General features: G+C 69.1%; 1 protein-coding gene across 1 annotated transcript in view; it reads left to right on the top strand.

Annotated features, from left to right (window-relative positions):
• Positions 1 to 24340, top strand: part of ZC3H3 (zinc finger CCCH-type containing 3) — a 77172-nt gene that overhangs the window by 39160 nt on the left and 13672 nt on the right. Inside the window, exons 5-9 of the mRNA XM_058276116.2 lie at positions 10153 to 10331; positions 15356 to 15398; positions 15492 to 15653; positions 15734 to 15803; positions 17473 to 17604. Of these exons, the coding sequence (XP_058132099.1) occupies positions 10153 to 10331; positions 15356 to 15398; positions 15492 to 15653; positions 15734 to 15803; positions 17473 to 17604 (586 nt within the window). The remainder of the gene's footprint in view (positions 1 to 10152; positions 10332 to 15355; positions 15399 to 15491; positions 15654 to 15733; positions 15804 to 17472; positions 17605 to 24340) is intronic.

Here is a 24340-nt window from a genome sequence, read left to right as displayed (position 1 = left end):
CCAGCGCCCCGGACGGCCTCTGCTTCGGGGGCCCCCCCTTGCCCCGGGTGTGGGCTTGGGGGAGCTCGGGCCGGGCATCCCTGTGCACACCGGCGCCCCCTCCCAGCCGCCTCGCTCTTCCCGCAGCCGGCCCTGCCCGCGTCTGCTGAGGCCACCTGGGTGGTCCCTGCTGGGACAGTGCTGGGGCCACCAGGACAGGCCATGCCTCAGAGCCCCCGGCAGCCAGCGCGGCAGAGCCTGCGGCGGGAGACGCCTAGGGCTGTGGGCGTGCATCCGTCCTGCAGCAGTGGGCGGGACAGCTCGGTGGCCTGGGGTCTGGCTGCTCCGGGAGAGGCCACCCCAGGCCGGCCCCGCCCCCCGCTGGCTTTCACGCGGGTGTCGGGCCGGGCAGGAGCGCCTTCTCCCACGGCGGCCCCCGGCCCCCGCGCTGCTGCTCGCTCTGGGCTCTGGCCGGCCAGTGACGCGGACCCCCGCCAGCAGTACGGTCCCCTCCATGAATGGCCCCCCGCCAGCAGCACGGCCCCCGACACCGCGGCCCCCTGCCAGCGCCCGCACAGGGAAGCCTGCCTTGCCAGGCCTCCGTGGGCAGCCCGAGCGGGGGGCGCCTCTGGCACCTGCCAGGGGGCGGACCCTCCTTGAGCCTGAGGGAATATGTCCTGGAGCCCGCCCCTCCCCCACAGGCCCTTTGCCCGCTGCGAGCCCCCGCTCCTCCCTGGGGCACCCTTCACTGCCTGGAGCCCTGGCCAGTGCCCCTCCCCATCCCGGGTCACCCGCCTGCCTGCCCCTTGCCCGCCCGGGGCCCGTCAGAGGACGGCCTTCCCTCCCCTCACCCCGCTGCCGGCTCCTGGCTTGCGCTCCCGGCCCGTGGGGGCTCCCTGCAGTCGTAGGAAATCAGCGGTGGGATGGCTGGGCTGGGCAGGGGGGCCTCCATGTGGACCCCCTGCCCAGAGCGTCCTCTCCTGGGGCCGCAGCGGGGGGCCCAGCCTGGCCCGCTCGAGCCCGGGCATGGCGCCGAGGCAGCCTTCTCCAGCAGGTTGCTTAGAATTTTACTTCATGAGAACAGGCGGTTACGGCTCCCCAAGTGCTGTGAAAGTTAACGTGACGGCCTCCCCGCGCCTCTGCTCATTTTTATAATCTTTTATTTTATGAAACAGGACAGGGAGCTAGTGACTTATTACTATTCATTTCGTTTCAATGCAGTAAATATTGATTCAGCTGGGGGTTTTCAATTTGAACCACTCGGCGATTATATAAAATATTACTGGTCTCTGAAATTATGCTTACCGATCCCTTTGGCTGCTCATTAAGGAAGGAGTGCAATTTTTAGATCCCTTTGCCTTCATCATTCTAATAAATGGGCTGAGATAGGTTTTTGCGTGGAAGGTGCCGCAGAAGCTGCTGGCGGGGCCGACTGCGCGGCTGCAGCTCTCAGTTTGGAAGCCGCCCGACAGCGCCGGCGTCCTTGTTTACCTGCCCACTCCAGCGGGCGGGCCTTCTGGCACGCAGCCCCTCACGCCGCCGCAGGTCCTCCCGGCTGGGGCTGGCGCCCCCGGCACGCCCCGGTGCAGGCCTCGGCGGGCGGGGGCTGGCCCGGGGCTTCTGCCCTGCGCCGCGCGCCCGCTCAGGCCTGCCCCGTGCGCCCGTGGACGGCAGGCAGGTGCGGCCCTTAAGGGCAAGAGCGGGTGGCCCGGCTGCAGGGCCGGGGCGGGCGTGGGGAGGGCCCGGGTGTGGCCCCCGCTGGAAGAAGAGGCCTGGGGTCTGGGCCGAGAGCGCTGGGCGGATGGCCCCGCCGCCGCCCCTCGTGACAGCCGGGAGCGCTGGGTGGACGCCCACGGCAGCGGCAGGGGCTGAGGCTGCCTCCCTGCCACGGTGCCGCCAGGGTGGCGTGGTGAGGTGGGGGCAGCCAGGAGGCCCCCAGGGCATGCAGCTGGGGAGGCAGGGGTGCAGCGGTGCAGCTTGGGGCCCCTCTAGGGCAGGGCGTCCCCGAGGGGAGCCCGGAGGAGACGGTGCGCGGCGCCCGCTGGAGCTGCCCTCCCCTGCGCAGGACAGAGGGCACCTGCCACCGTCCTCGTGGGACCTCCTAGCTGCACCCTCCCGGCCCTCCGGCTGAGTCTCGGGGTGCCACTTGTCCCTGCCTCCGCCCCCCGCTCTCCCCTGGGGTGTCCGTGTCCCTCAGGGGCCCACTCGTTCTCTCTAGGGGGTGGCTGTGGTGGGCAGCCCCGGGGCCCATGCCTGCAAGTGCTGCTGCGCAGGAGTGCCCGCCTGCCTGGAGCCTCGCCGCGGCCCTGCGGCCCCTGCGCCCACGCCGTCCCCTGCCAGCAGGCTTACGGAGGCAGGGGCAGGCTGCGGTTCCGGGACCCTCGGCAGGCCCCCCAGGCAGCGCCCCCGCTGCCCCCAGGCCGAACGCAGCCCGTGGAGCTCTGACCCCGCGCGGGGCCTCGAGGGCGGATGGCGACTCTTCCCTGGGGTGGGCATCCAGCCGCCTTCGGGGACACGGAGAGCCGCCTCCCACACGAGGGCCTGGCCCCCAGGCTCCGCGGCCCTGCGCGTCGAGGCCTGAGGGGTGGGCGCGCATGGACCCCGTCAGGTGCCGCAGCCACCCCAGGGGTGAGCCCGAGGGGCTGGGGGAAGGACCTGGCCTGTCGGGGCGGTGGGCCTGGAGCCGGAGCTGCCGCGCGAGCCCGCGGGGAGCTTCTCTGGGGGTGAGGCTGGGGCGGCGCGGGCCCTGCGGGTGGGCGCCCACCCACGACCTGGCCCGTCCTGGGAACGAGGTTCGGGGGCCGGGACAGCCGCCCGACAAGCCGGCTGAAGAGTCCTGCTCGCCGCGGGGCCGTCTGGGATAGCGCTTGGCCCGGGCTCCCGGCAGCCGCAGGGGCCGACCTGGCAGGCGGGTTGGTGGGCGTCGCTCCTCCCCCGTCCCATGGCGGGCGCTGCCCAGCCCCCTCCCTGGGGCGCCCCCGCGTCCACCTCGCAGCCCTCCCCCTTCCCACCTCGCTCTCACCAACGGTCCCTGTGGGAGGGCCAGGGGTGCCACCGGGACCCCTGGCCGCCCGTGCGCGGAGGGCTGCCCTGCCTGCTTCTGCTGGCTTTCCTCGAAGTCAGCAAGCTTCCCCGGCCGGCCGCGCCCACTCCCCGCTTTAATTTGCGGCCGGTGTCCGTTGAGCTGCGTCCACTTCCCCAGTCAGCACTTAATTGGCAGGGCACTTGATTTAACGGCATGGGAGCCGACACCGGAACAGCGGCCGGGATAAATCACGGGCCGACGCCAGAAAATAGATATAATCTCAGCATTAACTACATTAATAGTAGCAGGAGCCGAATTAAGAAAGCCATAAAGTACAGGCGGGGAGCATCAATTACGGCCGGTGCTGCCCGCTGCTGCGCTGCCGGGCTGGGGCAGGCTGCCCCGCCCAGGGTCAGCGGGCTGGGGGCCGGCCAGGCACTGCCGTGCCCCGTCCTGTGGTCGGCACCCTCTCCCTGGGCAGGGGGAGCCCTGCCCAGCGCAGCCCCGTGGCTCAGGCCGCCCTGAGTGGCCCGTGGGCAGGCGACTCTGCCCCGGGAGCTCCTCCCTGCGGCTGCGGCCCCCCAGGTGCCCCCAGCCCGCCTGGCCCCGGGAGTGGTGCACTCACTGGGCAGCCTTCCTGCGAGGGTGAGGCAGGGCTGGGCTCGTGGCAGCTGTTGGTCCAGCCCGGCCGCCGGCCCTTGACCCAGGGAGCCCGGAGGCTCAGCAAGGGCGGGCTCTGCAACCCTCCATGCCCCCTCGCGCCCCTCTGTGTCCCCCCATGGCCTCCCACGACCTACTGTGCCCCCCTACTGGCCCCCCCACACCCTTCTGTGTCCCCCCGTGTGTTCCCCTGCAGCCCTCCGTGCCCCCCATGGCCCCCCGCGCCCCTCCATGCCCCCCCGTGGCCCCCCACGCCCCTCCGTGCACCCCCTGCATGCTCCCCCGCGATCCCTGCACCCCTCCACAGCCCCCTGCGCCCTTCCGTGCCTCCCCACGGCCCCCCACACCCCTCCGTGCCTCTGCGTGCTCCCCTGCGGCCCCCTGCACCCCTCCATTCCCCCTGCGCGCTCCCCCGCAGCCCCCTGTGCCCCTCCGTGCCCCCTTGGCCCCAGCCCCGGCTGGCCAAGGGCCTCCGCCCCTGTCTGTCCCTTGCTGGTCTCCCGCAGCGCCAGGCGCCCTGGCTGGGTCCCAGGGACTCGCGCTGCCCCCGCCGTCGTTTGTGTGCTCCTCCACGTCCAGCTCTGACGCAGCGGTTTCCAGCAGAGGCTTTGCTCGTCGGTCCGCTCTTAGCCGTATAAAGTTGCCTTCTTCTAGTACCGTGGCTCCACGTCTTACGAGGAAAGCTCGACCCCATCCTGCATTTGGGGCCACGGTGGGAGACAAGACTCCAGTGAACTTGGCTTGACGGTCAGCTGGGGGTCTCAGAGCCGGTCATCCAACACGGAGCCATCCTGTCCTTCAAAAACGCCGCCGGTACCATGCGCACGTGCTCCGGGACCTGGCTGGGCCCTGCGCAGCTTCCCCTGATGTTCAGAACTTCCCGGGGTTCCTGGTTTGTCTCGTTTTATTCCGAGACAGGACTTAGGGTGACGCGCACGTCTCGCTCTCGGGTCCGAGGGCTCCCGTCCTGCCTAACCACGGCGCCTGGAACGGCAGCTCCCGTCCCCCACGGCCCGGAGGCTCCCTTGCCCACGGCCCCGCCCCAGAGGTCAGTGCAGGTCCCCTAGACCTGGTCTTGAACGTCATGCCCTGTGCGCCCAGCGCCGCCCCTGTCGCCGTGGGGCTGGAGCGCCCCCTTGTTCATTGCCGCGATGGTCTGGTACGGGCGTCTCCACCTCACTGTCCATGGGCGCTGGGGTTCCTTCTCACCTTGGTCGGCTGCACGTAGAGCTGGATGTGGATTTAGGAGCTTAGTAGATCCCAGCTTGTCTGTAGATCAGTAGATCCCGAAGGCGTCCCCCGGCACGCCCCAGCTGTGCCCTCCTGGGAGGTGCTGTTTCAAGTCTCCACGCGTTTTTGTGTTGGGTTGCCTCTCTTCTTGACTTGCTGGGGCTCTTTGTTTATTGTGGATGCTCTCCTCTGCCGTGGCCCGGGGCATGCTTCTCCACAATACCTAGTTCATCAGTCTGGTCATGCTCGGTGTCCTTGAGAAATAGCCGGTATTCCGAGGTCCTACACTTTCCTGAAGGGACGGTCCTGGCTCCTGCGCTGAAGCCTCCCTCGAGCCTTCCTGAAGGAGGGCCGAGGTTCCTGGGCTCCACCTGGAGAGCCTTCTCCCCGCGCCATGGAGTGCAGGGACGCGCTCGTGGCTCTGGACACCTGTTGTGGCTCGTGGCCTGTCTTTCTGGTTGTTCCGAATTCCTTCCAGGAGAAACCTGGTCACGTCAGGTCAAGTTCTCAGCCCTCCTGACGGCCCCCAGCCCCCAGCACTGCCGCCCGTGGAGAGGCCGCCCTCTCTGGCTCCAGGAATGCCTGGAGCACCCGCTGGCTGCGCACGTCCGCCCTCCGGGTCTGCTCCATGGTGCGGTGTCGACGTCCGCCTCCCGAGTTCTCCAGCTCGTCTTGCTGGGGCCCGGAGCTGCTGGCATCCTGGGTGCGTCCCCAGCCAGCCGCCCGCTGGCCCACGCTTGGCCTGCCCGGGCCGAGCCACCTCCCCAAGGGGCCGCGGTGCCCACAGGGCCTGGGCAGCGGGAGAGGCTGCTGCTCCCCGCACTGCCACGCAGGAGGCCACGGGCCGCGCACTCAGGGGTGGCAGCCCCCTGCCCGACAGGCTGGAACCCCGACCCCGAGCACGGCCTCGGCGCCCCGGAAGCACTGTGATCTGCCGCCAACACCTGGTCCCCCGTGGCTGCAGCTGAAGGGGCTGTTGCCAGCTCGCCTCACGAGACCTCTGCTTTCCCCTCAAGGGGACGCTCGTGACGCGCCCATCAGCAGGAATGCAGTGGAGGAGGTGGGAGCCCGGAGACAGCCGCAACCCGGGACGGAGCAGCGCTGTGTCCCCACCAGCTCGCGCCGGGCGGGCGCCTCAGAATCGTGTTCATTCAGCGCCCAGGAGACGGCAAGAGAGGGGCCCAGGCGCCCGCGGGGAGGTCCTCAGAGGTGACCCCGCGGCCCCGGCAGGGGGCCTGCTGGCCAGGAGGGTGCCAGGTGCGCAGAGAAGGTGTGGGGTGCCCGTGAGATGGGGCAGGACACCCGCCATGCCGCTCCTCTCCCCGCCTGCCGCGGTAACCCCCCAGGAGGCGCGGGGCACTCTGCACGGGGCCTCACCCCGCCCTGGTCTGCACGAGGCCCTGGGGGCGGGGGCTGGGTGGGGCCTGCAGGGAGGGGGAGGCGGGGCCCTGAGGGCCGAGGGGGCTGTCTCAGACCCCCGCAGGTCGGCCCAGCGCCCCATGCCCCCAGCCTCTCGCCGCTGGGGGCCGCTGGGGGCACGGCGCAGCCGGCCAAGGCACGCTGCACGGGGACAGCACCAGGCGACCTGTAGCCGCCCGTCGCCCGACGGTTGTGTCGGCCGGGCCCGGCAGTCTGCGGCCACTGGTCCCCGGGGCAAGCAGGGCCTCCAGGGGTGCGGTCGGCGGGTGCTCAGCGCCCCTGCGGCAGGGCGGGGTGGCCCTGGGAAGCCTCCGGGGTGGCGGGGGGCAGCCAGGGCGGGCCTGCACACGCGTGCGGACACGCGCCCTCGCGCTGAGCCGGCGCCCCCGTCAGCGTGTGCGCCGAAAGCCCCGCTTAAGCAGTTTACGGCCGTCACGCTGCGCGGCCTGACCTACTTGGGGATTCGCCGCGCCGCGCGCCCCTCGGGCGCCCCTCTTCTGCTGAGTCCGCACTCCTGGCGGGGCTCGGAGCTGCGCGGAACGCTGCTCCATTTCTGGAAAAACGCTGCGCCCGGCGTTTTCCCTGCTCCGGCCCCCTGCACGCCTGCCCGGGCTGCCGCAGCCGAGGGGCCCCACGTCTGTCCCGCGGCCTCCGCCCTCGGCCTCTGCCCGCACCGGCGCCCGCCCAGCCTGTGGCCCACTCCCTTCCGAGGCCCCTGCCCGCCTGTCACCGCCCCCGGAGCGCCATCCTGAGCCAGCCCGGCCTCCCACCGCCCCAGCAGCGGCGTCCACGGGGCGCCCCATGGCTCGAAGCCTGGGGCCCTGTCCAGCCTGCACTGGCGAACCAGCGGGGGCTGAGCGGGCGGCCAGGGCCGGGGTCCAGCCCACGTGGGGCACCAGGAGCCTGCGGGGTCCAGAGGAGGGAGTGGGGAGGGCCCAGGGGAAGCGGAGCTCACGGGGCCGCAGGCCAAGCCTGAAGGGGGAGGGGAGCTGTGAAGGACCCCGAGGGGGGCGGCACGAGGAGACGGGCGGGCCGGCGCAGGCCTTGCTGTGGGCGCAGCCGGTGCGGATGGCGTTCCGAGCCCAGCCAGGGGGTGCGGGGACGGCAGGGGAGGGCGTGGGCTGCGCTGGGGACGCCGCGTCCCCCAGGACCCCCATCCCAGGCCCCGCGCCGGCTGGTGTCTGGCCGAGTGCTGACCCGGCCCCTCCCGCCTGCCGTGTCCTGCAGGGACCGGCTCGCCTGCTCCGGGGCCCCGGCCGGGGAGCGCGTGCCGTCCAGGATGGGGGCCCCCGGCAGGCGGACCCCACCCACCTCCGGAGCGGGGCCACGGAGGGTGCCTCCCCCGCCCGGCCTGCCGGGGCTGACGGTTGCCTCCCGCCGGTGGTGCCAGAAGGGGGCCAGGGCTGCGCCAGGGGTCTCACAGACCCTCCTGGAGGCTGGCTGCGAAGGGAAGGGAAGGGGTGGGTGCTCAGCTCCGGGGTGTCGGGCGGGAGGTGGGAGACGGGAGGCGGGAGACGGGAGGCGGGAGGCGGACGGCGGGCGGGGAACCCGCTGTGCTTCCTTCTGCACGTGCCGCTGTCTAGGAAGGGCCTTGTCCGGGCAGCGGGTCAGTCAGCTCAGGAAGAGCGGGCCTGGGGGGGCAGGGGGGGCCTGGGGGCCTGGGGTGGGCGCGGGCAGGGGGCCGGGGCCTGGGGGGTCAGGTGGGGGCTGGGGGCCTGGGTGGGCGCCGGCCGGGGACCGGGCCCTGCTCCTGAGCCGTCTGCCTCTGCCGGCCCAGCGCTGCCCTCGGGTCCACGAGGCACGGGCACAGGGTTTGGCGTCTCGAGCCCCCCGAGCAGTGACCCTGATGGGCAGGGGCTGGCGGCTGGGGCAGCTGTGGGCTGCGGGGTAGACCTGGAGGGGGCTGCATGATGGGCCTGGGGGCGTGGGCCCCTCGCCTCATGCCTGCCGCACAGGGTGTGGGTGGCCTGCGCCTGTGGCCCCAGCACAGCCCGGGGTGCAGGGGCCCGCGGGCGGGGCCGGTTGAGCTGCCAGGGTCTGGGGCTGCAGTTCCCGTCACGCTGTGCTGTGTGTGGACTGTGCTCACGGGCCAGTCCACTCGCCCCTGTGCCCCCGAGTGTGCAACCCTGGCCTGGCCTTACACGCGCGTGTGCTCCGGGCGCATGGGGTGGTGGGCACGGCCAGGTGGCCTCGCCGTCCCCGCGGTGTCTGCCTCTCGCCGTCCTCCTTCCGCCTGAAGTGCTGTGCCCCCTGCCCGTCCTCCTGCCCCCCGGGGGGGACCAGCCTCGCCCCATGTAGTCAAGGTGAGGGCGATAAATCCTGGCGCATTGTCACTTCTATTCGGAGTAAATTGGCTGGCCGCTTTCGGGCTGAGGGAGAGATAATTTGCTGTAGTATTTCAAATGGATTAGAAATGGATTTGAGGGGAAGTTCATGCCTCCCATTACAAAGGCGAGCGAGGAACCGGTCCGCGCGCTCTGCCCGCCCCGGCCTTCGTTATTCCCGCTTAATACCTTCCCATTTTCCAGCGCTAATGAAATCTCCCGGTGGCGTGGGCCAGCGGCCGGCCGGGGGCCCCTTCAGGTCGAGGCTCTGGCCGCGGAAGGGAATCGGGGCTCCCGCGGGGGGCGCCGCGGCCCTTGGCCCTGCCCCTCGCTGGCTTCGCCCTCGCCCTCGGGTGCTGCTGTCCACGAGGCCAGCAGTTTACTGATGCACTGCGACACCGGGGCGACCGAAAGCTGCCCCTGCCCCCAGCCCCCGCACCCTCCTGGCCGCAGGCAGGGGCAGGCCCCGCAGCGCGTGTCGCCGTCCCGTGGCCCGCTCCGAGCAGAGGCCCACAGTGGCGCCAGGTGTGCACAGGCCCAGGGCACTGCCCAGAGCTGCCATCGAGGACCTGCTGCTGCACTGCCCGGCGAGGTGCCCACATTAGCGTCCAGGGCACACTCACACGCATCCTTGGCAGGACAGGACGGCACTGAGGCGCGGGAGCTAACGGGCCGGTGGCAGGAGGTGGCCCGCAGGGACGGACAGGCGGGCAAGTGCAGGGGGTCCGTCCTGGGAGCAGCCCCAGACCAAGGGGCCGGGGGCTGGGGAGGGGTGTCCCGTTGGGGCCCACCCTGCCTGGAGCGCTTGCTTTCCTGGAAGCGTCCAGCTCCCGCTGACCTGCAAGGACCTGCCTACTTCTCCTGCCCCACGTGCGCCACGCGTGTCTGGGGGCTTGCCCCCACAGGCTGCCGGGCTGAGTGCCCCGTCTCCCTACTGGCCCCCGTCCGGCGCCTCGGGACCACGTCTGCCTCCCCTCACACTCAGAACCCTCCTCTTGGGTGGCAGTGGTGTGGCCAGCGTCCTGGCAGCGGGCAGCGCAGTGCTTCCGGCCTCCCAAGCAGGCAGGGAACCCAGCCCCGGGCACCCTAGCCCCTCCCTCCGCCGTGCACCCGTGGACAGGGCCAGGGGCTGGCCCCCCCATCTCCTCCTATCCCTGCCTGCCCACCACCTGTCCCCTCCTGCCCCCGCCTGTCCCCTCCTGTTTCCCACCTGTCCCCAGACCCAGTCAGCTGGTGGGGCCTCCCGTGGCCTGGGAAGGTGGCCGTGAGGTGTCCGACTGAGAAGTTCCTGCTCGGGCGGAGGGCAAGGGCCGCAGCCGCACACTCGGGCTTCCTGGCACAGGAGCTGCCCCGGCTGAGGAGGCAGCCCCCACCCAAGCGCCGCCCACGCCGCCCCAGGCTCCCGGCGGGGCACCGCCACACCCAGGCCGGCGTGTGCGGGCATCGCGGTGGGCAGGGGCACGCGCCCTGCCGCGGCCCTAGCCGCCGCCCAGAGCTCTCTGTCGCCCTCCACAGGTCCCTGGTGCTGAACCGCCCGCGCCCGGCCACCAGCAGCGCCGCGAGAGCCCAGCCCGGGCCCCCGCAGTGGCGGAGCCGCGGCTACCGCTGCATCGGAGGGGTCCTCTACCGGGTGTCGGCCAACAAGCTCTCCAGGACCTCCAGCGACGGGGCCAGCAGGGCGCCCCCCCGCACAGGTGGGCACGGGGGCTGGCCAGGCGCGAGGGCCCCACAGCTGACAGGCGCCCCGGCGCGGGGCGGTCACGACGTCTGCTCCTGAGCGCGGCCGGGGGTCGCCCGGGACTGCAGGGCTGTGCCGGCCCGATGGCCCGGGGCCGTGTGCGCACGTTTCCTTGGAACACCGGGGAAGAGCCGGGTGCAGTGAGCGAGGCCGGGCTGAGAGCCCCTGGGGCTCTGGAATCCGGAATCCGTTGGTAATGCCTCGCCACCTGCGCTGGAGGCGGCTCTGCCACTGCACACGCAGGCGGGAGCGCAGGAGGAGGAAATGCTCTGGGCTTGGCTGCTGCTCGGATTAACTGAGAGCCTTCCAGCGTCTGGCTGATTTCACCGCTCTTGTGTTCACCCAAAACGGAAACGCCAGATTCCGAGAGGCGAGCTGGGCCGCAGGGCTCCCGCTGCCCCCGCCCCTCTTGTCCAGGCAGGCAGGGCACAGCACGCCCCTTCCACCAGCACCCCCAGCACCCCGTACCCCAGCATCCCCACCTCCCCTGCACCCCCAGCACCTGCACCCTCCAGCACCCCAGCACCCCAGCACCTGCAGCAACCCCTGCATCCCCGCTCCCCCTGCCCCCCCACCCCCCTGCACCCTCCAGTACCCCCAGCACCCCAGTACCCCCTCCCCCTCCCCCAGTACCCCTACCTCCCCTGCACCCCCAGCATCCTGCACCCTCCAGTACCCCCGGCACCCCAGCACCCTCCAGTACCCCCTCCCCCTCCCCCAATACCCCTACCTCCCCTGCACCCCCAGCATCCTGCACCCTCCAGCACCCCAGCACCCCAGCACCTGCAGCAACCCCTGCATTCCCGCTCCCCCTGCCCCCCCACCCCCCTGCACCCTCCAGTACCCCCGGCACCCCAGTACCCCCCTCCCCCCCTCCCCCAGTACCCCTACCTCCCCTGCACCCCCAGTACCTGTACCCTCCAGCACCCGCAGCAACCCCTGCACTCTCTACCCCCAGCGCCTCTGCACCCTCCAGCACCCCAGCACCCGCAGCAACCCCTGCACCCCCTGCATCCCCGCTCCCCCCACACTCCAATACCCCCAGCACCCCCGTACCCCTGGCAGCCCTCTGCCCAGTCAGGGACGTGCACTCCCGCTGCTCGTGGCAGGGCCTTCGGGGCGCTGACCCTTGGCCCTTGTGGCCTTGGCCCTGGGGCTGTGCAGCTCACTTGGCTCCTGGCAGCCCAGAGGCCGGCTTTTGGGCGCCTTGCTCCTCGCCCACATCCCAGGGGCGGTGCTGCCCGAGGCCCCTCGTGCACAGCCCCCGCAGCTGGGCTGCCAGGGCGGGCCCGTGAGGCCCCCTGCACAGCTCTCCTCTTCCCCCAGCCCTGCTCCTCGGGACCCCAAGGCCGCTGTCCCCACGGCAGGGATGCCAGTTGGCCTCGGGGCGCCGTGAGGGAGCTGCTGCCCAGGAGAGAGGAGCGCTGCCCGCCCACTGCTCTGGGTGCGAGAGTCGGAGTCCGTGTGAGGGACCACCTCCTCCTTAGCCCCGCGGGGTCAGGCAGCACTGGCACGTGCAGGTCCTGGGCCGGGTGCGCCGACGCGGGCAGCTGTGCTGACCACGCTGTCCCCAGTCCGCCCTGAGGCCAGCAGGGTGGGACCCTGACAGCAAGCTGGGGGGCTCCCAGGAGGGCCAGGCTCCCCAGGCCCTGGCTCCCCACGCCCGCCCTGCATGCACTCGCGGTCCCCAGGGCCAGGGACAGACCAGACGGGCTGCCTCTCTGGGCCTCAGCGGGGCAGGGTGGAGGGGTCCCCCCCAGGAGCTCGGCTCAGCTCCATCGTCAGAGCATCCATCCCCAAACACCCTCCCCCCCTCCTGAGTGCCATCAGTCAGCTCCTGCTGTGTAACAAAGCATCCAAAGCTTAGTGGCTCCAGACATCCGAGATTCGCTCTCTAGGGGTGCGGGGCCTGTCTGGGGTGCTGCTGGGTGGTCAGGGCTCGACAGCTGCTGCCTGTCTACCTCCTGGTGTTTGGCTTGGGGTCAGCTGGGCTCTCAGCCTCCAGCAGGCTGGCCGGGCTCACGCACGTGCCAGGACGTGGGCTCCAGCACCGGAGAGCAACCCCCATATGCACCCCCTCTGCAGCCTGTGCCCCACAGCACGGCCGGAGTCGGGGGTGGCACGGCTGGGGTGAGGAGGGGGCGAAGGTTCTAGGGGGGCCCACGGGTGCTGAGCAGGCACTCCTGTCAGATGGCAGCGGCCGCTGCTAGAGGCGGCCCCTCCTGGCCATCTCCTTCCCTCCTCGCTCTTCCTGTTTGCCCTGGCCCTGGTTGTCGGGGCGGGGTCCGAGCCCACCAGGCACGGCCACTGCCGCCACATCCCCTCTGCCACACACCCTTCCCGTCTGAACACAGGGGTCAGGCCAGAGGGGCCACGCTCCTCACGGGGGGGCACCGCTCCCTCCCTCCCCGCCCTGCTCGCCGCAGGGTCCTGCCGCAGCCCGGGCTCGGTGCCGCGAGGCGGGAGGTCACTGCAGGTGTAGCCTGTCCCGTCGTCCTGTCCTCCGCTGCTCCCTGGCCCCAGCCAGAGCCCGGAGCCTCTTCCTCCACCCAGCCCTCCCCGGCCCCTGCCTGCAGCCCCCTCCCCGCCCTGCTGACCCGCCCTGGGCCACCCTGGGGCTCAGCCCTCCCCCCTCGGGGAGCAGCGGGGAGCCTGGGGGACCTTCTGATGCCCGGGGTCCAGCCGGCAGCCCTCAGGCCCTGGGGCGGCCTGGCTGCAGGCACTGCCGCTTCCCGCCCAGGGCCAAGGGCCGAGGGGAGGCGGCTGCTCCCGGCCTGCTGACCAGGGCTTCCACGTACACCAAGAGTAATTAAAGAAATAAATTTTCCCTTTTGGCGTCAGCAAAACTCTGACTTCGGCAAGAAAGTGCCGACTCCTTGCGGGGGCTGCCTTCCCCCGCCTGCTGGGGGCTGCTCCGGGCAGAGCCCCCCCCTTGTCCAGGCCTGCCCCAAGTCCCCAGCGCCTCAGGTCCAAGGGAGGCAGCCGACGTCCCCTGCCTCGACTGCAGCCTCACCCAGGGCGAGTTGGGTATAGGTGCCTCGGTCTGCTGGGGCCACTGAGGCCTCGGGCTTGGTCCCTGTGCTCCTGAGACCCCCGCTCCGCCCCACCAGGCTCCTCCTGCCTGCCCAGCCCCGTGCTCTTGGGCCCTTCCCCAAGGGCACAGCCCTCTCTCTATCTCTGGCCGGGCTGGGGGCTTGAAGCAAGGCGGCCTTGCTGACAGCGGGGTCAGGGACCACCCGGACACGGCCCCCAGGCCCGCCTGTCGGGCCGGCCCCTCCCCACAGCCCTCCTGGCAGCCCCCTCCCCTGCCTAGTGGCAGGCGGTGAGCTCGGGGGCTGGGGCTGGGGCTGGGGCTGGGGCGAGGCGGCGTCTATTTCCGGCAGTTCCCGGGAAGCGCGGCTCGGAAGCGCCGGCGCCTTCTGCTCTCGAGGCTGCCGGGCTCCTCCGTGAGCCTCTTAGCACCTCGCGGGTGCCGCCGCACGTGCGCGCTTCACACTGCGGCGCGCTGTGCCTCCTGTCAGCCCCCGCTGAGCCGCGCACTCGGGTGGTGGGAAGTGGCGGTGGGTCCCACGGGATGCCGGCGGGGTCGCCGGCCACAGGCACACGGTGCCTTGGTGTCCCCACAGCCTGGGGACTGCCTGGGAGCCGCGCTCAGGACAGGCCTCAGGGCTCGGCCACTGGCCACCCCCGCAGGCGCGGGGCAGGGGAGCATGCGCCCCCGGCAGCAGCCGTCCCCGCCCACCCAGCCGCCGGCCCCGCCCGCCCCGGGCTCCCCTCCCCCTCAGCCCTGCAGCCGCTGTTCCAACGCGGAGACGGAGGCTCAAGGGCTCAGAGAAGCCCCAGGCCCCGCACTCAGGGGCTACGGGGGTGGGCGCGTCCCCACGCTGTTGGCGGGAGCAGCAGGGCTGCTGCACGTGCGGGGTCTGGAGCTGGCGGGGAGGGAAGGAGGCGCCGCGCTCGGGCCTGGACGGGCAGCCAGGTCCTGACAGGGTCGTCCAGCCTGGGCTGGCGCTCGGGAGGGCACAAGCCGGAGCCGGCCCAGGGACCGGAGTGCGAGGGGCGCGGGGCCCGGCAGCAGACAGGCCCCAGACTGGGCCTGCGCAGTGGCCCCCTGGGCAGAGACGCAGGCCCAGCCCGGAGCCGTCCCGCGGCCGCCTCCCACGCCTCTGCGCGCGTGTCAGCAGGTGCCCTGGACAACACCAGCTGGGCGCGGGGCCGGGAGTGCATCTGAGGACCGTCCCGGGCAGGCTCTCTCTGGCCCTGCCCTGTGCCCTGAAGAGCAGGCCAGGCATGGAGGCCTGCGCAGACAGTTGTGCAGGAGAGCTGCCTCCAGGCCCACCACGCCTGCTGTGGCGCCGGCCCTCACGCACCGGGCAGGATCTCAGGGCGCGGGGCAGGCAGGCTCCCGGGTTGCCACCACACCCCGTCCTGCGTTTTGTTTTCCACTCCTGAAAAGCGTAATGAAAACGCCCTGACTCCAGGCCCGAGGTCCACTCTGCCCAGTCCCGGGCTGGCAGGACTGACGAGAGAGGCCAGCTAGCTGTGGGGCCGGGGCCTGGGGTGCAGGACGCCCCTCACCCAGCATGGCTGGGACCCCTTGCCTGGCAGCCGAGCCCCAGGGCTGCCGCGTGACGCTGCAGGGGTAGGCGGGCGACCCCGCCCCTCGGGCCGCCTTCCACCTGCCAGGGCTGCGTCCCCGAGGAGGGGGCCTTTGAGAGCTTCAGCCAAGTGGGGCGGGGGGTGGCCAGAGCCCAGGGCCCAGCCAGGTGGAAGCGGGCAGCTGGTGGGGGATAGGGGTGGGCCTGGGCTCCCCTGGACTTACCTGTGCTCACCTGGGCTCCCCTTGGCTCCCCCTGGGCTCCCCTGGACTTACCTGGCCTCCCCTGGGCTCCCCTGGACTTACCTGGGCTCCCCCTGGACTCCCCTGGGCTCACCTGGGCTCCCTGGACTCACCTGGGCTCCCCTGGCCTCTCCCCACAGGCCGGTTGGACCCAGCCAGCAGCGGCAGCCGCTCCCTGGCCAGGTGTGTTGCTTGGGGCTGGGAGGGGATGCAGCTGGGTGGGCGTGGGGGCCTGGGCGCTGAGTCGGGGCTGGCTGTGAGCCCCTCTCCCCACAGCCGGGCGGTGCAGCGCAGCCTGGCCATCGTGCGCCAGGCCAAGCAGAAGAAGGAGCGCCGGCGCGAGGAGTACTGCATGTACTACAACCGCTTCGGCCGGTGCAGCCGCGGCGAGCGCTGCCCCTACATCCACGACCCCGAGAAGGTGGCCGTGTGCACCAGGTGCTGCGCGGGCGCCCGCTCCAGGGGGGTGGGTCCCGGCCCCCGCCCGCCTCCACCGCCCTCTCTGCCTCCTCCCTCAGGTTCCTCCGGGGCACGTGCAAGAAGACAGACGGGACCTGCCCCTTTTCCCACCACGTCTCCAAGGACAAGGTCAGTGCGGGCGGCAGGGCCTCAGCTGGCTTGGGACGCGCAGGCCGCTGACCCCGGAGAGGAGGAGCCAAGCGCCCGCGCCCTCCCCGCGCCGGCTTCCGCCGCCTCTCACCGGCCAGCGTGGGGTCTCCTGGCCGGTCCACTCCCCTCCTCACCCCACTTGGGCCTAGGGCGGACCCCACGGCCTCCCTGGACCTCAGAGCTGCCTGAGACAGGGCGGGATGTCCCGAGAGCCGCCTGGCAAGCCGGGGGCCGGCCACCGGCCAGGGAGGCTGCAGAGCCTGGAGGTTGGGTCACCACCGGCAGGGGCAGGGGAGACAGCTGTGCTCCGGGGAGCGCCTGGGCCAGGAGCCCCTGCCCACCGTCCCGGCCCCCCGTTGGCTGGCCCTGAGAGCACCTGGGACAGGTTGGGGCCAGGGGCGGGGGCCGCTGTGCTGAGGGCTGCGAGGGTTGTGGGGTCAGCGCAGGATGGCGCAGGCTCGGGCGTGCTGCTACAACAGCTTTTCCTCTTGAGGAACTCGGGAAGAATCAGCATTTTTCTCCCTAATAGAGCTTCAGAACTCTGTTGTGAGCAATTTGGAAATTCACGTCGAGTTTCGGGTTCATTAGCCCTGGCTCCGGAGCCAGCGCGGCGCTGTCTGACGCGGCGCCCGCCCCGGCCCCTGCGCTAATGCTGTTGTTATTTGTGTGGACGTGGTGGGGGGCAAACAAGGTTAATTGAAACGAGAACGCAGCTTCCTCTCGGTAATGGCCCCGATCTGACAGCCGGGAGGAGTTCCGTTTGGTGTGAGAGTTGCCTTTATTATCCTTTTTATTAGACTAATTTGGGCTCTATATCAAAAAGCGCATTAAGGGAATCGTCTACAGCGGCTCCACGCCAGCCCCGAGCGAGCGCCCGCTCCCCTCTCCCCTCCACGGCTGCAGTTAGAAGACAATTAAGAGCCCACCCTGCCCGCACTCGCCCTTTGCTCCTGCCCCCTTAGCCCACCCCCCCTCCCCGGAAGAGCGGCCTCGGGGCCCGCGTCCTCAGCCAGGGGTGGCGCGGTGCGGGTCCCCTCAGGTGGGCTCGTGCCAGCGGGCTGCAGGACGAGGGCCGGCCGGCCCGTGCGGGGCAGGCGGAGGGGAGCGGCTGCAGAGGGCGGCGCGGTGGGTGGGCTGGGGGGGCAGGCGGGAGTCCCCCTCTCCGGGAGGACTGGGCCATCTCCTCGCTCTCCCGCCTGCCCCCAGCCCCTTCCCAGGCCCCACCCTGCCAGCCCCGGGCTCTGCTGGCCGGCCGACCCTGCCCGCCTCGGCCTCCAGCCTGAATCTGGCACTGCCCTTCTGGCCCAGGCCCATCCCTGGTGCCCACAGGGCTGCCGGGACCCGAGGACGTCCCCTCACCCAGGCCCCCCGCCTGGACACTGGGTGGGCCTGGCAGGTGGGGACGGGGCCACCCGCGCAGCTTGCGGCCCAGCTCCACCTGCGGCCACCCCCCGGGGGCAGGGGGCAGGGCCTGTCCTCGGCCTGCAGGCGCTGGCATCCGCGTGTCCGTGGGGCAGGGCCGTGGCGGGGTCCACGTGGGGCCCTGGCGCCAGGCGGCTGGGGTCTCGCCATGGCCCCTCCTGGCTGGGGCGCAGCCCGCGCTTTGGGGAGGCCTGTGGGGCGCGGCCTCACTTCCCGTGTCCCGCAGATGCCCGTGTGCTCCTACTTCCTGAAGGGGACGTGCAGCAACAGCGAGTGCCCCTACAGCCACGTCTACGTGTCCCGCAAGGCTGAGGTCTGCAGCGACTTCCTCAAGGGCTACTGCCCGCTGGGCGCCAAGGTGAGGAGCAGCGCCGGATCAGCCCGCGTCCAGCGCCCGCCCTGCGCGTCCCGCGTCCGCCCCGAGGCTCTCCGTGGGGTCGCCAGCCCCGCGTCGTCGCGCAGCCGAGCGCCCGGGAGCCCAGGACTCACCCCGCCACACCCATCTGAGAGGGGAGACCGAGCGGAAAAGGCCGCGCGGTGGGGCGAGGCAGGCGGGCGCTGACCCCGGAGGGCGCGGGGCGAGCCTGAGTGGCAGGGCACCCCGCGGGGCCTCCCGCAGCCCGCAGCCCGTGTGGGGGTGGGGGGGAGGAGCTGGGGTGGCCCAGGGGCAAGGCCAGGGCTCCGGGCCTGGGAGTGGGTGCGGCGTGGGTGGACGCAGACCAGGCCTGCCGGGGAGCCTGAGGGGCTGGGCGCAGGGCTAGGTGCCAGCAGGCTTCCCCGGGGCCGGGGCGGGTCCTGCAGGGGCGAGGGGCTGTCCCCCGGGCCGGGGCGGGTCCTGCAGGGGCAAGGGGCTGTCGCTGGGGCCGGGGCGGGTCCTGCAGGGGCGAGGGGCTGTCCCCGGGGCGGGGGTGGGTCCTGCAGGGGCAAGGGGCTGTGCCGGGGCGGGTCCTGCAGGGGCAAGGGGCTGTGTGGGGCCGGGGCGGGTCCTGCAGGGGCAAGGGGCTGTGCTGGGGCGGGGGCGGGTCCTGCAGGGGCAAGGGGCTGTGCCGGGGCGGGGGGCGGGTCCTGTAGGGGCAAGGGGCTGTCGCCGGGGCCGGGGCGGGTCCTGCAGGGGCAAGGGGCTGTGTGGGGGCCGGGGCGGGTCCTGCAGGGGCAAGGGGCTGTGCCGGGGCCGGGGCGGGTCCTGCAGGGGCAAGGGGCTGTGTGGGGGCCAGGGCGGGTCCTGCAGGGGCAAGGGGCTGTCCCCGGGGCGGGGGTGGGTCCTGCAGGGGCAAGGGGCTGTGCCGGGGCGGGTCCTGCAGGGGCAAGGGGCTGTGTGGGGGCCGGGGCGGGTCCTGCAGGGGCGAGGGGCTGTCCCCGGGGCGGGGGTGGGTCCTGCAGGGGCAAGGGGCTGTGCCGGGGCGGGTCCTGCAGGGGCATGGGGCTGTGCGGGGCCGGGGCGGGTCCTGCAGGGGCAAGGGGCTGTGCTGGGGCGGGGGGCGGGTCCTGTAGGGGCAAGGGGCTGTGCGGGGGTCGGGGCGGGTCCTGCAGGGGCAAGGGGCTGTGCCGGGGCCGGGGCGGGTCCTGCAGGGGCAAGGGGCTGTGCTGGGGCGGGGGCGGGTCCTGCAGGGGCAAGGGGCTGTGCTGGGGCGGGGGGCGGGTCCTGTAGGGGCAAGGGGCTGTGCTGGGGCGGGGGGCGGGTCCTGCAGGGGCAAGGGGCTGTGCTGGGGCGGGGGGCGGGTCCTGTAGGGGCAAGGGGCTGTCGCCGGGGCCGGGGCGGGTCCTGCAGGGGCAAGGGGCTGTGTGGGGGCCGGGGCGGGTCCTGCAGGGGCAAGGGGCTGTGCCGGGGCCGGGGCGGGTCCTGCAGGGGCAAGGGGCTGTGCCGGGGCGGGGGCGGGTCCTGCAGGGGCAAGGGGCTGTGCCGGGGCCGGGGCGGGTCCTGCAGGGGCAAGGGGCTGTGCCGGGGCCGGGGCGGGTCCTGCAGGGGCAAGGGGCTGTGCCGGGGCCGGGGCGGGTCCTGCAGGGGCAAGGGGCTGTGCCGGGGCCGGGGCGGGTCCTGCAGGGGCAAGGGGCTGTGCCGGGGCCGCTGCCAGGCGCGCTGCGTGCCTGCGACCCGAGCCCCTTCCTGCAGCCGCCGCCTGTCGGCAGCCTGCTGCATGGGAGAGCCGCGGCCGGCTCCTGGCTCCTGGCTCCTGCCTCGGGGCTGCCCGTCCTGGCCAGCGAGCAGCCCGCGCTCGTCTCCACAGCCACATCCCTGGCCCCTGCCCAGAGCCACGTGTCCTCAGGCCTGCTGCAGGATGTGCTCCCCGGGGACAGGTAGCGGCCACAGGTCCCGGAGCCCCAGCAGACGGCTCCAGACAGGGCCGCAGCGTGGCCTGGCGCTCCACCACCAGCCCGGGGAGGGGGGAGGACGGGGCCTGAGGGGCCACGGAGCCTCTGGTGGGGGCGCAAGGCCCCTCGGGCCACAGGCAGTTACTCTAAAACGTTCCCGTGTAATGGAAACACGAGCGCTCTCGTGAGGCCACGGATCGCGGGCGGGAGCGCTGCCCCCCGTGCATGCCAGGCCGCGCCCACCGCCCCGTGCCAGGCGCCTCGTAATTACAGGCGGAAAGCGCTGAGCAGCCCGGATTGAACTGGGCAGAGGAGCAGCCGCCTGGGCCTTGGAGGGTTAATCGTATTCTCTAAATAATGTAAAAAGCGCTGAGTCGTCACCTTGCGCCCAAGTCGAAGCCCTGAAACGGGCCCCAGAGAGTTTATAATATTCCACTGAATCAAGTGAAATTGTTAACCTCCCTTCATAAAGCCGCGGCTCGTTAAGGAGGCGCGCCCCCTCTCCTTGTGAATAATTCAGGCCCCGGGAAATCTCAGCTCCCCGCCCCTCCCCTCCGGGGCGGCCGAGGCTGCTCCAGCTGCTGCCTCCGCCGGGCGGGCCTCCTGGCCCCCGCCGGGGCCCCCTCGACGCCGGCCCACGCTGTCCTGCCGTGCCCCTCCGAGCTCTCCTGGGCCCTGGAGACCCCCTTGCCGAGCGCTTAGGAAGGACAGGGCTGGGGCGCAGCGGGCGCTGGGGGCTGCCCAAGGGCTCCCCGCCTGAGCGGGGCAAGGCCCTGACAGAGCCCCCACCTCCTCCACTCTCCCCTAGCCTCGGCCGGCGCCCCTGGGGAGCGGGGACACGTGGCGGCCGTCGTGAGCCGAGTGGCCCAGCAGCCGCCCTGCAGGCTGCCCGCTGCTGCGCAGCCAACTACCCAGGCTCAGCGTAGAGCGGCCCCCGCGTGCCCTCTTGGGGCCAGGAGCGCAGGGGCCCGGCCCTCCGCTCGGCTCCCTGCCACCTGGGCCTCTCCTGGGGCGGCCGGCCTCCCTCAGCGCAGGTGAGCGCTCAGCCAGTGGGCAGGGCGGCAGCAGCGCCCACCACCCGGCCTCGGAAGGGACCGCCCGCTGCGCCTGCCCTGTGCGGCCTCGGCAGGGGGCCACCAGGTCCGGCCCCCACTCGGGGAGGGCATCGCACGGGAGGGCTCCCAGGAGGCGGGGTGCGGGGGCTCCCAGGAGCTGCCCGCAGCGTCTGTGCCCGTGGGGCAGGGCGGGGCCGGCTGGAGCTCTGTCCTCCTGGGCGGGGCGAGACCCGGCGCCCCTGCACAGGCGTGTGCCCTGCGGCGGCGCGGGCGGCTCTTCACTGGCACCCGGAGGGCAGCCCCCGGCTCACAGCCTCGGCCGCACTGGGGAGCTCGGCTCCACGTAGATGTTTGCCTCCCCGCTCCCGGTCCCCCCAGCAGCGCAGGTGTCCCCCAGGTCCCTCTGAGCCCCATCCACTCTGCGCCCCTCAGTCAGCACCGCTCACCTTCCTGCCCACCCCCCGCCCCGGCGCGTTGCATCTAATTTTGAAAGTCTGGAATGTGAGGGAAACTAGACAAATAGGACGGACGACACCCGGTGCTCTCCCCAGAAGCCCCATTCGGGGCCACCCTTGTCCTCAGGCCCGGCCCGAGCCCCTCTCCCTCGCCTCCTCCAGCCAGGGCCTCCTGCCCCCGCCCCGGCCCTGGTGCCTGCGATTCGGGAAGAGCCCGGCCTGGGCTGCTCTGCCGCCAGGACCCCGCGGGCTGCAGGGCTCCCCGCAAGGCCTGCGCACGCACGGCCTGCGCACTCGGGAGGGGTCCGTGGGGCGCCTGAGGCCGTGAGCCCCTCACTGCAGGTCACAACCCTGGGGTGCCCCCTGCGCCCCTTGGTCCACGCCACCTTCCACGTGCCGCTCGTCTGTGCTTCCGTCGGCGTGCTCACGGTGACAGCCCGTTACCACACTTCTTAAAAGCGTGTTTTCTTGCCTGAACAGGACTGGTCAGGTCGTGAGTTCTCCAGCTTTCTTCTTCCTGAAGTTATTTAGTCTTTCTAGGCCTTATGCATTTCTGTATAAATACTAGGATCGGCGGGTCAGATTGGGGATTTCGTAGGGATGGGGTGGGCCCTCCAGGGCCACTTGAGGAGAGCTGGCCTCAGCCCCAGCCCAGCCCGGCCAATAGGCCGGGGCGTCCGTCTTCAGCCTCTCTCATTTGTACTTTGTAATTTTCAGTGAACAAATCTCGCACTTTGGCTGCTCAAGCAAACACCATGCAGTGGGCCTGCTTAAACAAAGGGGATTTATTGGCTCACAGTTTTCAAGCTAAAAAAGTCCAAGTGCAGGTGCTGTCCTGGCGCTCTGCGGCGGCCGCAGCAACCCTTGATCCTGGGCTCCCGCGGCCCGTGGGGCCTGGCCGGCCCTCCTTGTCCTCCGAGCTGCTCCTGCCGTAGCTTCCTCTTTCTGTGCCTGAATTTCACTCCTCCCACCAAGGACTGCAGGGCCAGAGTGAAGACGCGTCCTGACTGAGGAGGACCGGCTTAGGAGAAGCAACCTCTTCAGGAACCTGGCGGAGCAGGTGTGTTCGGTGGTTGAGCATCTGCCTCACACGTCCAAGGTCCCAGGTTTAATCCCCGGGACTTCCAAAAAGTAAAGTCCTACTTACAGTGGGCTTACTCCCAGAGAAGTAGATTAAGAACGTGATTTTTCTGGGCTGCATACAGCTCCAAACTACCAATACGTCTTTTGTTAAATTTATTCCTAAATATTTCATTCTTTTGAATACTATTGTGAATGGAATTATTTTCTTAATTTCATTTTCAGACTGTTTGTTGCTAGAATTTAGAAATACAGTTGATTTTTCCCTTTTTATTTTGAAATAATTTCAAACTTACAGAACAGTTGCAAAAAAATAATACAAACCCCATACAGAGAACTCCAGCATCACCTACCCCCAGGTCCCAGACCCACCGTTAACCTTTGCTCCTCCCTCCCCCGTTCCTTCCTCCCTCCCTCCCTCCATCTGTCTATCTTCTGAATGTTTGAGAGCGGGTTGCACACATCATAATTCTTTTTTTTCTTTCAAATTAGGCACTGCCTACATACTTGACTCTTGCTCCTCTCTTTGAGAACATACAACAGCATAATTCTTATACACGTGATACTTCCACGTACATTTCCTACAAACAACGTTCACTTGTGTCATCACCTTAAGTGCAGTTATCAAGTTCAAGAAATTTAACGTCGATAAAAATCTTACACTTTATATTCTAGTTTTTTTTATGTTCCAGTAATGGCCTTTTGAACCTTTTCTCTTTTATTCTTAGATCCAGTCCAGAATCATGTATTGCATTTAATTGTCATTGTCTCTTTAGTTTCTCTTTATCTCCTTTTTTTAAGTTGTGAAACATATATATATATATAAATGTTAGAACATAAACCTCCCAGTTCCAAACGTAGCGTCCAGTGGGATTGATCACAGTCACAGTGCTGCGGCACTGCCCCTGCTAGCCACCGTTATAACTTCCCCGTACCCCAGAGAGAAACGCCACACCCGTGGGCATTAACTCCCGTTCCTGCCCCCCGCAGCCTGCACTCCGCTTTCTGCCTGTATGGGCTTGCATACGCTCTGCTGTTTTCTCTGTGGTTTGTGGTTAACACTCTAAGTCTATAACAATCTCATTTGCTTCTTTTTTGTGGGGGTCCCGGGGGCCGGGGATTGAGCCTGGGCTTGTGTGTGGGAAGCCGGCACACAGCCGCTGAGCCACATCGGCTCCCCTGAGTGGCTCCTTCCTTTGTTTCGCTTGTTGCCTTTGTTTTTTTCAGGAGGCACTAGGAACCAAACCGGGGACCTCGCGTGTGGGAGGCGGGAGCTCAGCCGCTCGAGCCACGTCCGCGCCCTCATTTGCTTTGCTACCAACTTAGCATCAGTAGTATACACAAACCATGCTCCTATACCCCTCCATTCCTCCGCCTGTATGCTGTTCTCATCACAATTATATGTTCAAGTCCATAACCACTGATTTATCATTACGTTTTACCTTTTAGGTCCTGTAGGAAGTAAAAAGTAGAGTTACAAACCAAAAATGCAGTGATACTGGTGTTTCTATTGAACCAGTTTCCCTCACTTAGGCGTTTGTAGCTATACCTTTTCCTCTCAGCTCTCCTTTTACTGTATTTCATATTTTGGGTTTGTTGTTTCATCTTTCATTCACTTCATAGTATTTGCTAATTTTCTTGTGATATTTTTCTTTGACCCATTAGTTATTTAGTAGTAGAAATTCACATATTCATGAATTTCCCAGTGTTCTTACAGCTTCCCACTTCCACTTCCACTCGTGATTTCAGTGGTTCCTGGAGGCCTAGCGTGGAGGCAGTCTGTCCTGCAGAATGTCCCAGCGCCCTTGAAAAGAAGCGTGAGCTGCTGCTGTGGGCAGAGGCTTCTGCAGATGCCTTTTAGGTCCAGTTGGTGTATTTCGGTCAAGTCTTTTATTTTTTAAGTATTTTACTCTTTTATTGAAAGAGAGGTATAGAAGTCTCCAGCTATTATTGTTGAATTGTTTATTTCTTCCCTTAATTCTGTCAAGGCAAAATTCCTTCATGTGTTTTGGAGTTCTGCTGTTAGTGCATGCATGTTTAAAATTGGTGTAATTTCTTCACAGAGTGATTCTTTTATCGTTATAAAATGTCCCTCTTTATCTCTAGCAATAGTTTTTTGTTACAGTGTCTCTTTTGTCTTCTATCTGTACAGTTACTCCATTTACTTAGAGTTATTGTTTGCATGACATATCTT

The sequence above is a fragment of the Dasypus novemcinctus genome, chromosome 14, assembly GCF_030445035.2.
Source record: "Dasypus novemcinctus isolate mDasNov1 chromosome 14, mDasNov1.1.hap2, whole genome shotgun sequence".
In the NCBI taxonomy this organism is placed as follows: Eukaryota; Metazoa; Chordata; class Mammalia; order Cingulata; family Dasypodidae; genus Dasypus; species Dasypus novemcinctus.
The sequence above is the reverse complement of the archived record's forward strand: the minus strand, read 5'-3'. Positions and strand labels throughout refer to the sequence as shown.